Source organism: Apus apus, chromosome 1, assembly GCF_020740795.1.
Source record: "Apus apus isolate bApuApu2 chromosome 1, bApuApu2.pri.cur, whole genome shotgun sequence".
Lineage (NCBI taxonomy): Eukaryota > Metazoa > Chordata > Aves > Apodiformes > Apodidae > Apus > Apus apus.
This window is the reverse complement of record NC_067282.1, coordinates 9080995-9094698: the sequence shown is the minus strand read 5'-3', so window position 1 is coordinate 9094698 and position 13704 is coordinate 9080995. Positions and strand designations below refer to the sequence as shown.

Genomic DNA, 13704 nt, shown 5'->3' with positions numbered 1-13704 from the left:
GCCAGTCTGGCTTCTTTGCTAACCTGTGAATTGGCTCTGTAGTCAAAGGCTTCATGACATAGAAGAGTTGAGACTGAAAGGGACCTCTGGAGATCATCCTGTCCAACCCCTCTGCTCAAGCAAGGCCACGTAGACCTGGTTGCCCAGGACTATGTCCAGCTGTTTTTTTAATATCTCCAAGGGTGGAGACTGCACAACCTCCCTGGGCAACCTATTTCAGTGCTTGAAGACATTTCTTCCACTCCTTAGTATGCAAAGCCCCACCTTATCAAAGCTAAAGAAAAAAAAATAGTTATATTCTTCTGTTTGGTGTTTTTTTTTAATGTTTTGGAAAGTGTTTGTTTCTTCTGACTTTATTCTGGCTGCTCTTCATTTTAACCTGTATGAACAGGAAGAGGCTAAGGCCTGCAGCTTATGGTAGCATTGATTTTCTTTCCATCTCCATCTTACATTTGCCACTTGGCATTGAGTTCCCACTCTTTCCAGACACTTAACCACACTACTGACCGTAGTACTGACCATTTATGGCTGTACACTTCCTTGTTTTGATAATTAATTACTTCAGGAGCAGATTCCCATTTAAAATATATATTAGTGTCTTACAAGAGAAGTCACTTTTTCTGGTTTGTTTTTGGAATGTTTTGCATTGGCATGCAGCGATTGGCACTCAGCCTTGTGGAAATAGCCTTAAATTCTGCAGCTATTAAGTGCTCCAGAAGATGTGATGGGTTCTTTCATGTGGACTCTGTTGAGTCTGCTGCAGAGTCAATGGAAGCCAGAAACTCTCACAAGTTTCAGTTTAGAGAGCTTGGCTCCCAAAAAAACGATGTCTTCTAGCACCTCATAGAGCTTGATAACCTTGTTGTTTTTGTAGTCTTGATTCACTTGTGGCAAAAGAAGGTAGGAAACAATTACACCACTTCATGTGGAACTTAAATTCTTAACAGGCCAAGAGGTGAATTCTTCTAAATTTGAAGATGGCTCATATCTGAGGTTTGGTGAAACTTCTCTGCAGCTAACATACACAAGATCAAGTTATCCATTATGCCGAATTTGTGACAGTTTTGATTGTCACTAATTGCTGTCATGCCCTGGTTTTCCATGGAAACTGAAATCTGTGTTGCACAAAGATAGGAGATACTGTTCTGCCATTGTGATGTGAATTCAGAGCTCACTTAAACTGCTGTCCTGATAGCTTGAAGTTTAAAATCCTGTGTTCTGGTGTATGCATGGAACAGTGCAAACTGTTTAAAACTGTTGCTTCTGTGGGTACCATCTCTAAACTAGAAGTATCACCACCAAGGAGAAAAGAAAAATTAGTCCTGATGGTACATGCAGTAGGTAATGGAGTCTTTCTTCACTGCAACCTTTCACGGTGGTGGTTATGAAGGAGAGCCTAGCAGGTGCTGTGGTGATTGAAAGAGCCAGTTTGCAGTGTCCTCTTTGCTGAAGTTCAAGTGCTGATGGCAAGGCTTCATTAAGTTCTGTTTTATCGCAACTGCATTGATCTGCAATTTGGAACAGTAATTTTTTAAAATTATTATTTTCAGCTACAATATTGGATCTCAAAGGACTGTCCTCTCCAATTTCTGACAATAGTGTTTGTATAATAAATTCTCTTTTTGGATGTTTTGACCTTTCACCATAACAAGGTATCTGAAGTATTACTTTAGCACCCAAGACATGAGATGACAGTTTAAAGCATTATATGTAGATGGCAAGAAATACCTCTAGACTGGCACTTTTGTCTTACAAAACAAAGGGGCGTGCTTCTGGCTACTCCATACTTCTGTAGTATGAGGTCAAGAGACTCTTCCAAGAGGCTTTCGAGTCAGGAGCCAAACTTAAACCCTCTGAATCACATTATTACATTGACTAGAGAAGGTACTAGAGGGAGATTCAGAGACAAAATCCAAATATATATTATTGAGGAAGAATACTTTGTCTGATCAGGATCCACATTAAAATCCGACAAAGTAATAATTACTGAATCCCAGGCAGAGCAACTCTTTAAATTCATTAATCATCTCAGAGTTGGCAGAAGAATTACCTGAAAGAGGTTTCTGGATGTACATGACAAATTATAGTACTGTACCTAAACATCTCAGAAATATTAATATATTAATCTACTTTTAAAGTTTTTGGTTTGTTTTTTTTTTGTAGATTGAGTTTTTTTGTTACCTCTGTGCCTCTTTTTAAGTCCATTTACTATCTGGATTTTGTCATGATAGGATTACAAGAAGATATCCCTGATCTGTATATTTACATTTTTGGGCTTGATGCCATGTCAGAAAGGTCTCAGCAAATACATGAGTATAAACAACATCACAAGTAACACATTTGCTTTTGTAAGAGAAAACCAGAGTTTTGCAGAGTCAAGGTTGTCTTTATCCAGAGATCATTTAAAATCAGTGAAGGTATTAATAGTGAAGTTTTAGTTGTAAGCTTCTTTTAAGCAAGGGATTTTGTACTGTGCAAGGAGCAAAACTGGAGATGATGAAGAAACACATGTCCTGTACTGTAAACTTGTGAAATAAACTATCCACAACAGGAAAAGCCCAGGGGCTAAATCCTGAAGCACTTCATAAAAGATTTGAGAAGTTGTTGGAAGCCTGCCTGAGTAAAAAGCATGTAAGGACATAAGAGCTAAGTTCATACTGACAGATAAATACAATAAAAACAAAATCCAGCCTGATAACATTCTAATAGGATTTGTTAAATATCTTGTGCAAATGGTTATGAAACTTGTCTTTATAAGATGATTTACAGAACATTTAGGGAAATCCAGATATTGTGAAGTATCTTGCTGGCAAACTAAAGAAATCCCTAGAGCTTGTCTGCTCTTCATAGAAGTAGAAAATCTAGCAGCTGTTTGACAAACAATTTAAGTAAAACAAAAATAGAATAGATTAATATTTCAGATGCCTTTAGTACTTCCTTAGACTTGTTTGTTTGGTTTGGTTTTAGGCTTAATAGTTTTGAGGTCTGTATAAAAAACCTTAAGTAAAACTTCACTGTCACTTAAAAATCTGATTAATTTGGATCAACAGAACACAGAAATTGTTGATTCAAGTTCACTAAATCCTGAGTCCTCCTTCAGCAGATATTTTAAACAAAAGGTTTCAGATCCCTCTCACAGCAGGATATTTTTTCTGATCTTATGAAAGTAGATTTACAATATCAAGCACCTACTGACATCAGCAGAGAAGTATGTTCCTTCTCTGTGTAGTTAACCAGATGATCCACTACCATCAGAGGTAGTGCTTCTAGGCTAGGTGCTAGGTCAGCTTAGAGAAAGGTCTGGGAAGTGCAGAAGAACATCAACATAAAACAAACAAACAAACAAACCAACCAACAAGCAGGTCTTTTAAGCATGAATACAGTTAAACTGTGTACAATGTAATAGTAGAGAAAATCAAGTGCCCTGCTGTCCTAAAATTAAGGCCAGCTGACTAGCTGGGATCTGTGTTGTAGTGTGGCAAAATACCGTGTGTGCTGGTAGGGTGATTTGGAGAGACACAGCATTCCTCAAGGTGTTGGCAATCCAACCAGAAAACCTTATCAGTCCTTCAATGGGTCTTCCCATGAATGCCTCACACTACTGGTAGAGCACAAGTGTGGAGTTGTCCATAGTTCCTGCTCAGGTATGATGGAGAAGAAGCCTTCTGTGCAATTCAGTTTGCTTGTTCATGCATGTGTCAGCTCAGTGCAGTTTTGCTTGGCAATATGTCCATATACCCTTGGAGGACCTGGAGAAGCAGCCCTGGGCAGAAACATTGCTCTACAGCCATTTACTCCTTCAGGAACAAAGGCTTGCAGCCTGAGCACATAAGGGTGTGGTTGGGTTTTTTTCCACTAGCTAGCAACTTGAAATGCATAAATACATGGGCTGAATATTGCTAGGATTGAAATGTTTTTACTGTGTTATAAGGGAGTTGGACTTGATGGTCCTTATGGGTTCCTTCCAACTTGTGCAGTCTGTGATTCTCTGAAATGTGTTTTATCTGATGGAGTGAAAAAGCAGTCAGCAAGTTTTTTTACCTTGATTGAGCTGCAGAGTCAATGAAATACTGACTAGTCTGTAGAAGTGTATCTTCATAGTGTATCTGTAGCAGCCATAGAGCAGCAGCTGGGCCATTGCAGACTCACTAGAAAACAAAAATTTCAGTAATTTCGTATTATTTAGTCATCAATGTGTCTATTTTATGCAACATTTTATACTTAGAACTCTTGTTCTATTATTTGCAGTGCTAAGACATCTGTTACACTGGAGACTTGTGTTGTGGTGCAAGAGTGGAATCAAGGAACAAATGCTCATAGATTGAGACTTATTTAAAAAAAGAAAAAAAAAGAAAAAAAAAAGGCTGTTTTGAACATAGAGTAATTTAAAAACTGAGACTGCAGGGACTGAAGGAAAAAAAAAATTCTGAACTACAGACTCACAGGAATTAGTGGGTGTGGGTTTGTGGTTTATATTAGAGAAGTTAGACCCCAGATGACCAGAATGATCTTTCTTGGCACTGCAGCTGACCAGTGGTGCACCCCAGAGTGTTGGGTGTTTTTTTCCACTAGCTAGGCTGCAGGTGTTCAGGATTGTACAACAAGAAGTATAAGGGAATAGGAAGCAAAAGGGAAGAGTGTTTTGGATATGTTTCTGCTTCTGGGCTGCTTGCAAGGGGTCAGCTCTGTAATGGGAGGGCTCTGGCTGAAGCAATGAGTATTCAAGGCATGGTGGCCTCACATTGGTCATCCATACACCCTTGATTCTTAAATCATGTTCCATGGTTGGATTTCCCCATGTTCAGAGATGTTACAGTGTCTACTGATGTCTGCCAGTTAAATTAGGATACCTCTAAGGTCAAGTCTCTAACAGGGAAAGCTTTTAGACAAAATCCAATCTGTAAAGTAACATGAAACAGGAAAATAAACACTGTAATTTCAGAGAATCTCCCAACCTTTGAGGCAGAGATATGTTTGAAAGAATAACTGCTCAGATTAAATTTTTTCCTCTGAAATTTGCTTATGGGATTCATTAGTTAAAATAGGGGTAGCCCAGTGTAAGAGAGCTCACCTCATATGAGTCAGACTGAAGTCTAGCTATTATTTTTTGGCTACCTTTATATCGCATGGCTGTGTTTGTCATCACTCCTCTTCATTTTCTAATGTCAGGATGAATCATTTTAGGAATGTTTATATCAGTTCTGTATGAAACCAGACAAGCTACAGCTTACTGAGCTTCTGAGGTTCACATTTTCTTGTCAGTTGACAAAGCTGGAAACCTTTTCTCCTTCTTTTCCTTTTTAATTTTTATCTTCCTTTTCCCCCATGCCTCTTTCCCAGACATGCTATCTTGTGTTTTTATTCATCTGTGTAAGTGTTGGTCTGAGTCTGGAGCAAGGATGGGCTGATGAGTTTGTGGTGCAGCTGGGTCAGCCTGGCAGGCAGGCAGAGTCATGGAAATTGATCAGGGGCTCAGCAGTGTTTACAATCCCTGCCTGGATATCTGCAAATCCATATTTACATCAAATCATGGCTTTTTCCCCAAAGTGAAAGCCTTTTTTTGAAGTTTTCCTTTATCTAAACAAATTTTGCTATGAGCTTTTTGGTTCCCAAAATCAAACAAAGATGAGGTTTCACTTGGTTCTTCCAGCTGTGGCACAGATCATCTGTGTAATTTTGAGCACTATTCAGTCTACCTATTGCAGCACCAAGCACAGAAGTTGGTGTCTGTTGTGGTGCATCAGTGTGAGAGCAGTATCTCCACAGGAGTTTTATTTGCAGATCCACATGGGGGTACATAACTTACCCATCCCTTACATCTCCTTTTTTGCCAATAATAGATATTCTGCAGTGTTATCTTGACATATGCATCAGCTCTTTCATTGCAGCACTGTCATAAAAACCTAACATCTCTCTGAAGAGGCTTTACAGTTCCCATGGTAGAGATGTACAGAAGAACTGGAAACTTTCAGGAATTAACTCTCTGTTTTCTTGCTAATTTGCTATTGACTTGCCACAACTCCCTGCACCCCAAGGTTTAAAAAGAGTGGTTTGGAATATTCAATAGTATTTGATATAATTAAAATTATTTCAATAAGTTTTATCCAATGCCTTTCTGGGCAGGATTCTTGACTGGGAGTAGATACCAATGATGTTCAATATTCAGGGTATTGATAGCTGGAAGCACAGATGCTGGTAACATAGTTTTCATTTGCTAGATGTTGTGGTCTCATATGCACAGATTTCTTCACTGCTCATCACCTCCTGTAGATTTTTGAGACAATATAAATTGAATGTGAAGTATTATTACTGTGATCGAACAGTAATTAGTTGACTCACTTTATGTTCATATAAAATCAAGGCATAGAAAACAACTAAGAATCACATTCACAATATAAAACTAAGAAATAAAATACATTTCAAGTATGTATGAAACTAGTAGTGCATTAAACTATTTTAAGTAGTGCATTTTTTTTTAAGATTATTAATAGTAATCATCTATATTTTATCTCAGCACAGAGATAAACAGAGCTACAGCTACTGGTGATTATAATTTATTTGGTGGTTTATAAGCATAAAGTTCTCCAGGGATTGTTGTAAATTCCCTATGTGATATTTTACATTTCTATTTCAAGATGGCTTGAAAAAAAAAAAAAAAAAAAAAGGAAAAATATGGAAAGGCATTTTCATCAAGATATAGAACAATTTGTTTGCCATAAGCTTTATCTACATTTAAAAACACTACTCTTCTCAGTGCTTTGAATGTGAAAATACATACAAAAATAAAATTATAATAAAGGCATTTTAAATTTGCTCCTATATGATTTACAGCTCTGAGGAGATCTATCAACTTTTCAGTGCTAAGAACATAGTTTGATTTCTCTATGGGTGAAAATCTGCAGAGCTCTATTAAATATAACAGAATTCCTTTGGTTTTCAATGGTTTTGTAGGATGGCCAAATGTTGGCAGGTAACCTGATGAGCATAGGCGTTCCTACCTTTAAAAACTTTCACATTTTAGAGGTATGGATATGTTGAGGTTAGACTGAGTTTAACATAGCCTCACATAATTATGCTGTCTGCCACAGTTATTGGTGTGCCACAGCATTTTAATCAAACCAAACAGGGTTCATTTAACTAAAAATGCAGGAAGAACTACTGAAGAACTTATCACTTGTGACCTTCTGTTTAATAATGGCTAATGTCCCTTCCCATAGAAAGGCTTCCTGTGGTCATGTTCTGCTGAACTGCTTTCTAACCAGTTGGTTCCAACCATGTACTAGTACCTGGGGACATTCCTCATCAGAGGCAAGATAGGCAATTCCCTTTGGTGATCACTATTAGCCCTAAGAAACAATCCAGTGAGTATTAACTGCACTGTGGTGAGAGCTGCAGGCAGCCCCTTATTTTTTCCTTATTGCCCTGGGTTTCCTGGTGGACACTAAGTTGACCATGAGCTAGAGATGTGCCCTTGCTGCAAAGGCAGCCAACAGCCTCCTGGGCTGTATAGGCAGAGAATTGCCAGCAGGTTGAAGGGGTGGCCCTTCTCCTCTGCTCAGCAGTGATGAGATACATCTGGATCTCTGTGTCTGGTTCTGAGCTGCCTGGTACAATAGAGTCATGGACATATTGACCATGAAGATGATTAAGGAACTGGAGCATCTGTCATATGACTAGAGGAGGAAAGAGCTGGAACTGATGAAGAAAACAGAGCCAGACTTTTCTCAGTGGCACCCAGTGACAGGGCAACATAAACTGGAATTCAGGGGGTTCCTTCTGAATGTAAAAGAAAACCACTTTTTCTGTGAGGTGGCACATGCCACATAGAGAGACTGTAGAGTCTCTATCCTTGGAGACATTCAGAGCACAACTGGACACTGTCCTGGGCCACCTGCTCTTGCAGACCCTGCTTGAGCAGGAGGATTGAAGTAGTCTCCAGAGATGCTTTCTAGTCTCAGCTAGTCTGTGATTCTGTGATTTTCTGAAGAAGGTTAAATATAAAAGAGGATCTTTTAATTGCATTGCATTATGCATGCCCAGTTTACTTACTTTCATGATTAAACTTCTGAAAATGTGTCTTTGAATATTTTCTTAAGCTTCTGGAATGTATTCTGTAACAGTATGGAAAAAGTCACAGTTTGGAGACTTAATTGAGATTAGAGAGGTAAAATAGGTGTTCTCTGCAGGAAAAAAATGTAAATACAATTTTCAAATATCAAAAACAGGTCCACAGGAAAGTCTTAAGTCAGAATAGGCCTCTGGAGATCATCTGGTTCAACGTTCTGGTGCAAGGGTTGTAGAAAAAGTTATCCAGGGACCTGTGAAGCCGAATTAGCAAAGAAATCGCACCATTTATCTGGCTTCTGATTCCATAGGGAAGAATATTTTTCTTATATCCAGATAAAATTTCCCCTGAAGCAACTTCTGCCCCTGGTTTCTCATCTTTCCACCATGCATGGTTGTGAAGAGAGCACCTTCATCTTCTCTACAGGTACTTTTTTTAAGTATTGGAAGACAGTTATATCCCTGAGCCTTCTCTTGTGTGCACATTCTCTTTTTGACCCCTCTTTGTATGTCAGTTTCTCTAAGACTCTCGTTGTCTTGGTGGCCCTTCATGGGACCATCTACAATATTTCTCCCTCTTGGACTAGAGGAAATTCACTCTGTGTAGCCTAGATGATGGGTATGTTTCTTCTGGTAAGATTTAGCAACACAATATGATTTTTCCGCAACTCTCTGTGGAACTCTCTCACCCAGTTATAGGTATCAAAATAGGCTTCCTAAAGTCTAAAGAGAAATAAATATCCTTTTTTATTGGATAATTTTTCAAAGTAGTGCAGAAATAAGTTAGTCACAAGAGTAATGTAAAGGATAACAGATCTGAACCTGTTCTGGCTGGAGGCAAAGGGTATTCTGCCATTCACTTTAATGGAAGGAGGGAATGACAAGCAATTTTATAGATGTGCTGAACTGGGACTGTGCATATTTGGACTAAGGAAATTTCTCGGCCTCCTGTGAAACACAGAGAAGCCCTGGTACAGCCCAGACTCAAAAATAAACTCTGCTGAAGGCTCTTGCAGAAGCCCCCAGGAGAGCAAATCTTTTTGCTGCCAGTATGCAACTTCCTCGCTGAGAAGTTGCTTACCTACTTTTATAGGGAGACCTGGTCTTGGTATTTTTGTTGGAAGACATTGCAGCTAGCCACAGCAAATACTGGTCTCATTGTGTGAGGTTTGCCTGCATCACTCCCTTAATACCTTTTTTATTGAAGCCCAAGACTTGCTGAAATAATTTTTAGTCTTAAGTTTCTGTACAATTTTTAAAAAGATGACAAGGAATTAAATATGAGTTTGTCTAGTAATCAGTACTCTTAACAAGACAGCTTTTTTTTTTTTTTTTTTCTTCAGGAAAATGAAGTGACTAGCTGGGACATTGTATTCCCTGTTCTAGGGCTGCCAAGATGTAGGAAATACTAACATTTTGTCTGTCTGCTGCTAAATAAGGAATTGATAGGAACTGATCCTCAGCCCTGAGGCCAGTGCTTTCTCACTCCACAACAGATTATCTTGGGAACACTAATGGCAACAATCCAGAACAGATCTGAGAAGTGTCCTTAATAGTGTGGTGGATGACGCAGTATTTGGTGCTTGTATTCACTACCTGGGCCTCTTTTATTTATAAAATAGATGTGTTCCTTGAATTTAACCCCTGTTCTTAGAACTCATATTTGTCTATAGCTGTAGGGAGGAAAAAAAAAAAAAAAAAAAAAAAAGACAGGAGTGTCATCTACTGGGTGTTGGATTCATGGTGGAACCTTGTTAAATTGTTAATAGGTTCTAAGAAAGATGTCAGAGGTGTCAGTAGTAATACCTTCTATCAGGAAGAAACCAGTGGTGTTGAGTTATAGAATAAAAGTGAAGAATCTTTTCTTCAGAAATAGTTGCTTGTCCTGTTTATGTGAGAAATCATTTGGTGTCCAGACAGTGCATTTGAAATCTTACTGTAGCTCACAGGGAACAAAGCTGAGTGGGCTCCTTAGACCTTTGATGTGGCTTGACTGAAGGTTTTTAGATACCGTGGTGTGGATAAGACTGTAAATATTATAATTGCTGTGTTGACAGTAATGAGTAAGTAGCCCCAAGGCAAAGGCATGGGTGCAGAGTAATTTTAAGATATATCATGCAATCTGGTGTTTTTCCTTTGCAAACTCTTAAGCTTTGGTGAAGTGCAGCAAAATCTCAGTTTCCACGTAGAAGAAAGCATCAGTTCTGTGAGACTGATCAACTTGAAAACAGGTGCCCTGACATCTGTTAAGTGACTTGATTTAAGAGTGATAGGGCAGTTCCTGATTTTGAATGATAGGGGCCAATTGTAGAGGGAGTATTTCTGTATTGTAGCCTCAGTTGGTATCATTGTGCAGTAATGCTTAGTGAGGTGGTTGTTCCAAATTACACCCCCAAACAAGCCCGTCCCAGACTTCTCTGTGACCAGAGAAAAGGGTTAAAACTGAGTGGAGACTAGCCGAGCTCCGCTTCCTGGACTGGACTGAACTGATGTACTGTACCTGCTTTTTAAGGGGTAGAGCTGCTGGTATGGCTGCTCAGGAATTACTTACTTACATCAGATTCTGTCTTAAATATACTTTGAATGCATTTTGTTATTTTCTTGTTGCTCAGAAGTGGTTCTTAATATATTTAATATTTTCAGTGCCCTACAGATACCAAAGCAACATTTGGGGTCCACCTTAAAGTAGTAGGAGACTGGACAGGTATGTAGAAAAACAATTCCTTTTCAGAGACAAATGCCTTATTACTCCAGCTGTTATCCCTTTCTGGCTTCAGCAGTTGTGGTGTATTCTCACTAGAGATCATTCATGCTTGTTTTCCCGAAGTTACTACATTCTTGACGCAACCCCTGCTTTCTTCAGATGTACGTTTCTTCAGATAACGTGTTTTTCCGACTACTAACAGATCTTCTGATTGCAATGTAATAATTTTCAATCTTCCACCATTTCTGCCTCCTTTTCTTATTTTTCCATAGCCAGCTGCTCCTGTGCAGTGCAGTGCCTCTTTGTGTAGCAGTGTCTGCAGAAATGCTGAAATGTGCAGCTCCCAGATAAGCAGGTTTTGATGCCGGCAGTTTGGATGGCTGCCAGGTTAATTAACGCCTGTGGTACACTGAGATTACAGGTTGCTTTCATGTTCTTCCATGCTTTTCCATTGCTCTTTGAATGTCCTCCAGACCAGGGGTGTAAGCCAGGATTCCCTGCAGACGAGAATGGTAATTTGCTGCTCCCTGTGACACTTGTATACTCAAGTGATAGTTGTCATTATTCCTTGGTGGCTGTCTCTCTTGCTTAGCATAGCATTTCCTTGTAAGGAAGACGAATACAAGACACCATCTTGTTCATTTCTTAGGAAGAAATTTTTTTCATGTTAATTTGTATTGGCTTGTGTATTTGTGGAACTGAGTCGAATTAGCTTGTTGCCCTAAAAGGGATTAGACCAATTCAGGAAGATTAAGTCCATGAATATCTGTAGAACTTCTTGGTCTGGCTGTATATTTGGCTGTGGAAGTTGCTGAAACTTCAATAAGCAAAGGCTGGGAGGAAGATGCACACGCACATAGGCTCCATAATCACCCAGGTTTTCTGTTCTGGTTTGAAGTGTAGGATGTTGGCTAGACAGAGGTGGGTTATGGGCCTAATTAGCCCCTGCTCTGTCCCAATATAAGAGCTCTTTTGCTGTTATGCATCATTCCTACCCAAGAGTTGACAGCTGTTGGAACAGGTCGGGTGGAGAAGTACTAGCTAAATGACACGTGAGTTCCAAAAGAACTGGCATGTTGTAGTTTTCTGATTGCCTCTGTGATGTGAATTGCTCTCTGTTTGCAATCCACCTCAGTACCTATATTCTTAATTGAGAGGCCTAGGTATGAGATTCAGGACAGTGTCACATTACAGAGACCATTTATTATATTACTTTTGATAAACACGGATATCTCCTAGGGTCAGATTTGCTATCAAGAAGCAGGCAGTTTACCCATCCCTTTATTACACATCTGCACTGCGGAGCCCTGTTCTCATGTGGTCCCTTCAGACCTGTGACAATTAGTGGTCTCTAAGCCACTGACTGAAGAGGGATTATTGTATTTCACAGAATCACACAGAATCTTAGGGTTTGGAAGGGACCTCGAAAGATCATCTAGTCCAACCCCCCTGCCAGAGCAGGATCACCCAGAGCAGGACACAGGAACGTGTCCAGGCAGGTTTTTAATGTCTCCAGCAAAGCAGACTCCACAACCTCTCTGGGCAGCCTGTCCCAGTGCTCTGTCACTCTCACAGTAAAGAAAATTTTATGTGGAACCTCTTATGTTCCAGTTTGCACCCATTGCTCCTTGTCTTATCACTAGACATCACTGAAAAAAGCCTGGCTCCATCCTTGAGACACTTACTCTTAGCGTATTTGTAAACTTTGATGAGGTCGCCCCTCAGTCTCCTCTTCTCCAAGCCAAAGCAACCCAGCTCCCTCAGCCTTTCCTCATCAGGGAGATTTTCCACTCCCTTCATCATCTTTGTGGCTCTGTGCTGGACTCTTTCAAGCAGTTCCCTGTCCTTCTGGAACTGAGGGGCCCAGAACTGCTCCCTCATCCAGGTCATTAATGAAAATATTGAATAGTACCAGTCCCAGTACCGATCCCTGGGGGACTCCACTAGTCACATACCTCCAACTAGATTCTGTCCTATTGACCACAACTCTCTGATTTTTTCCTTTCAACCAGTTCATGATACTTGCCACATTCATTATAATCTTTCTTAAGTGTGCTCTAATGGCTGCTTCTGCAGACAGGATATTGGGCTGGAGGATTTTCTGTGGGACGTGATGTCATTTGAGCTCTTCTTTTGACCCATTCTCTCAGCCTTTATCCTATTTATTCAAGTTCTCTTTTGTATCATTCTTTCACATTCCTGACAGTTTATGTGACATCAAGGGAAGTTAAGAGTTTATTTTAGAAAACTCAGTTACAAGCCTAAATTAAAAGGACACAAGAAAAATGTACATGTACTGTGAAGGGCAGAGAAAAACCAGTTAATTTAAGACATTTCTTCTCTCAGTGGCTTCAACTTCTGCTGCCTGCATCTAGGAGACCTGGTGAAGGAACAATGTGGTGCTGTTAAGTGTAAGGACTCGAGGGGGGAAACGCTGCTGGCAAACCAATTCCGCAAGTTATGTTTTGAGTTGAGTCTCTGACACTGAGTCATATGTTTTGAAAATGTAATGGAATACCTTGTGGCCTTAGTGTCTTTGTTTTGTAGGTTAGGAAAGCAACTGCATGTCAAGAGAAAAGGTAAAGGGTAACAGAAGTGTTATTTTCTGATGAGAAGTTGCTGTTAAAGGAAAGTCATTTGTTTGCCATATCCCAGTTCATATAATTTTAGATATCCAGTAGAAGAAGCTGCATCTTCTGAAAAAGGTGGTCACTATATATCACGTTTTGCACAGGAGCAGATATGTAGTAGATTTTCAGGCAATACTGTTATTTGCTTTTTAAAGCAATGATTTGAGTAATGAAAAACGTAAGACAGAAAAAGTAGGGAAGAGAGGAAGAAACCCCAAAAAATAGAGCTGTGAGCCTTTGTAAACCAGATGTTAATCCATATCCCTTAGTGATGTATTTCATGCTCCACTGAAGTCAAATGCTTGC

General features: G+C 39.6%; 1 protein-coding gene across 3 annotated transcripts in view; it reads left to right on the top strand.

Moving 5' to 3' along the window:
* The window catches only part of NOX4 (NADPH oxidase 4), a 117861-nt gene that overhangs the window by 37243 nt on the left and 66914 nt on the right, over window positions 1-13704 (top strand). For all 3 annotated transcript variants that reach the window (XR_007889618.1, XM_051620763.1, XM_051620778.1), the window contains one exon: window positions 10708-10768. Coding sequence is in view for 2 of the 3 variants with exons in the window: in XM_051620763.1 (XP_051476723.1) it covers window positions 10708-10768 (61 nt within the window). In the remaining variant the exon portion in view is untranslated. The remainder of the gene's footprint in view (window positions 1-10707; window positions 10769-13704) is intronic.